Below are 3,117 nucleotides of genomic sequence, written 5' to 3'. Positions count from 1 at the left end.
AAAATTTATTTTATTGAATGTTAGCATACTATGTAAATATGTAATTTTCTGACATGTTTGATAGTGAATAATAATAATAATTAAAAAATAAACAATTATAAAATTTATTTCTTCTAGTAAAAATGGTAGCGAGAAAATATTGAAATATTGTGTAGGAATATTAACTGCAGTTTATCATTGTTCAGAATTAACAAAAAAGATTCATTTAACCAACTTGAAATCATTATTTTAATACCATTAATGTAATTTTCTATATCAATTAACTTAATTAATTATTTTCCTTTTTTTTTTTATAATTGAATATGTATATTTTAATACATAAAACAAAATCATACAATACAACAATGAAAAATGATTTAAAAGCAAAAAATCTTGTTTTAATTAAATAGGTATTCAATTTATTATTTTTAATGAAAAATTGATCTTTTTGAAAATAATAAAAAAATTTCTTTACCTCCAACTCTTCAACAGTGTATTGTGGAGCAGATTTATTATTTTTATTATACTGAGTTGGATTCGGGGAAATGTCTTGAGTGGTTGGATGCATAATAGCAGGACCTGCAACTGGTGTTGATTCTGCATTTTCTTTGGAATTTGCAGCAAATGGAGAATAACCTTCTAAACCAGATGAATTTTTTCCAGCATGATGAGTCACTTCAGCAATAGAAGGATCCTATACTCAAATAAATGTTTTACTTTTAAACTCTAACATATTTAAATGAGGTGTGTTTAAAATCACAATCGAGAAACATCATTATTAATTATAAGATAATTATGAAAAGGCTTAGATTACCAAGATCAATCTTATCAGTAACAAAAAAAACCACTAAAATTAAATAATGAATAAGATGTAAGCCACAAAATTATTATATGCTTTGTATCAATTGAAATTATAAAAAGAAACTAAGAATAATTACTAACTTAAAATATATATTCTAATTATAACAGTAATAATAATATTAATATAAACATCACCTTATGAAACGTATTCAACAGTTATATTTGTATTAATCAAAAAGTAAATACTTTGTAAAATAAAATAAAAAAAAATTCACGTTATTAAAATAAATAAGGAAATTACAAAAAGAAAAAAAATTTATAAAAATTGATTTTTAATTAGACGTTTATATTCAAGTCGAATCTTGTAAAAACTTTCAGATAAATAACGATATAAATCAATAATAAAAATTTCCAACATTATTATTAAACACAGTTATATAAATAATAATGATATTGAAAGAAGCGAAAAATTAAAAAAAAGTCGACAAATTTTTTACTTACATTAAATGGATTATTATCATCAAAAAAATTATCTTCAAATCCCGACATACTACTACTTAAAAAAACTTATTGTAACTCTAAATAAAAATAAATAAGTATAGATAATAACATCACATATTTATGCGATCTCCACAAACACACTAAAAAGTTAACATTTCATAGAAAGTAAAATCCGACGTCATATAATTTAATAATCAAAGGAAAATTTTTAACCATTGAATGAGTGTGTGTGTGTGTGTGTAACGGACAAGATATTGGCCTCGCCTAAATGCCTAAAATCATGTGTTCGAAAATTATTCAATTTATACGTAAGGAATCCATTTTTCTTTTTATTTCTTTTTTTTTTTTTTAGATTAGTATAAAAATAATTTTAAGTATATATCATTATAAAAATGAATTCATTTTTTTAGTGTAATGTAAATGTATGACTAAATTTGTACTAATGTTTAACTTGTTTTCTTTAGTTTTTCTATTTACTAAATTTATAATGCATCCATATATGCTGTATAAAATATAGTAATAATATGGCCAAGACTAAATATTATTGTCTTCTCTCTTTACTGATATATTTTCTAATTTATTACGAGTCCCATACTTTAATTAATATTGACTAAGAATATGTAAAAATTGAATAAATTGGAAAAAATAATATATATGCATATTATTTCCATATATGCTTATAAACACTGCATAACTGTATTATCACTGATAACAATGTCGTTTTAAGTAAAATGCAAAACTATGAAAAAACTTACAGGAAAAAAAATTCAAAAAAAAAAAAATTTCAAGGCTATCAAACTATTGTTTCTCATATTTTGATTGTATTTATATGTTTAATGAGGAATATTTGCCACAGTAAAAAATACATCACAACTTTCTTTTAAAAATTTAATATCAAAATAAAAATATATATAAAGTTTACAAATAATAATGATAAAATAAAATTTTCATAGCATAACATAAAAACTATAAAAAAAAAAAAAAAAAAATGAATTAAAAATTTTAATGATGGTGAATAAAAAAATTAATTTCACTAATAATTTTTATTAAAAAAAAAAAATAAATTTTATTGAAAAAAAAATATTACAAAAAATATTATCCAAGTTAAAAAAATGAAAGATGATTTTAATAAATAATAATAATAATAATAATTATGTAATAATAAAAACTTTTCCTACGCGCAGGTAAACATATATCCAAGGAATTTTCTATTTTAGTTTTATTGATTTTTTAAAAAAAAAAAAAATTTTTTTTAAAACTGTCCGACAAAAACTATTTTTTTTATTTTTTTTTATGTATAGTAATAATATTTATGATAAAAATAATAATAATATAATAATAATATTGTTCCCTTGTAAAAAAAATTACATTTATTTTTCTAATTTTTTTTTTTTTTTTTTTTTTTGATTGTGTGTCGCTTAATTATAACATTTTTTTTTAAGAACATGGAAGGCGTACATTTAATTTTTTTTTTTTTTTTTATAATCTAAATAAATACATCAATAATTATTTTTTAAAAATAAATAATTAAATAAAAATAAATACATTTATTTAGAAAAATTATACAATCGTACAAAACTTAATACTTTATTTATTATTATTACAAAATCAGTATTTTTTTTATATAGTTTCCTATTATTATTATTATTATAATTATTATTATTATTATTATTATTAACATTTATTCAATTTAAATGCGTGAATAATAAACATTGAACATAAACAAAAAAATGTTTGTTGTTAATTTTTTTTTTTTTTAGGTTTCGTCATGCTTTTTTTTTTTATAAAATTTATACTTTTGTTTCAGGATTGCAAAGACATATTGATGAAAATAAT

The 3,117-nt window shown here is 19.2% G+C and overlaps 1 protein-coding gene across 1 annotated transcript in view; it reads right to left on the bottom strand.

Moving 5' to 3' along the window:
- Positions 1-1,329, bottom strand: part of Phum_PHUM246100 (Secretory carrier-associated membrane protein, putative) — a gene marked incomplete at both ends in the record, with an annotated part of 2,826 nt that extends 1,497 nt beyond the window's left edge. The window contains 3 exons of the mRNA XM_002426238.1: positions 236-263; positions 455-673; positions 1,282-1,329. Coding sequence (XP_002426283.1) covers positions 236-263; positions 455-673; positions 1,282-1,329 — 295 coding nt within the window. The remainder of the gene's footprint in view (positions 1-235; positions 264-454; positions 674-1,281) is intronic.
- Between the last annotated feature and the right edge of the window lie 1,788 nt (positions 1,330-3,117).

This window comes from Pediculus humanus, genomic scaffold (genome assembly GCF_000006295.1).
Source record: "Pediculus humanus corporis 1103172107613 genomic scaffold, whole genome shotgun sequence".
Classification (NCBI taxonomy): domain Eukaryota; kingdom Metazoa; phylum Arthropoda; class Insecta; order Psocodea; family Pediculidae; genus Pediculus; species Pediculus humanus.
Note: the sequence above shows the minus strand (reverse complement) of the source record. Positions and strands in the feature narration are given on the sequence as shown.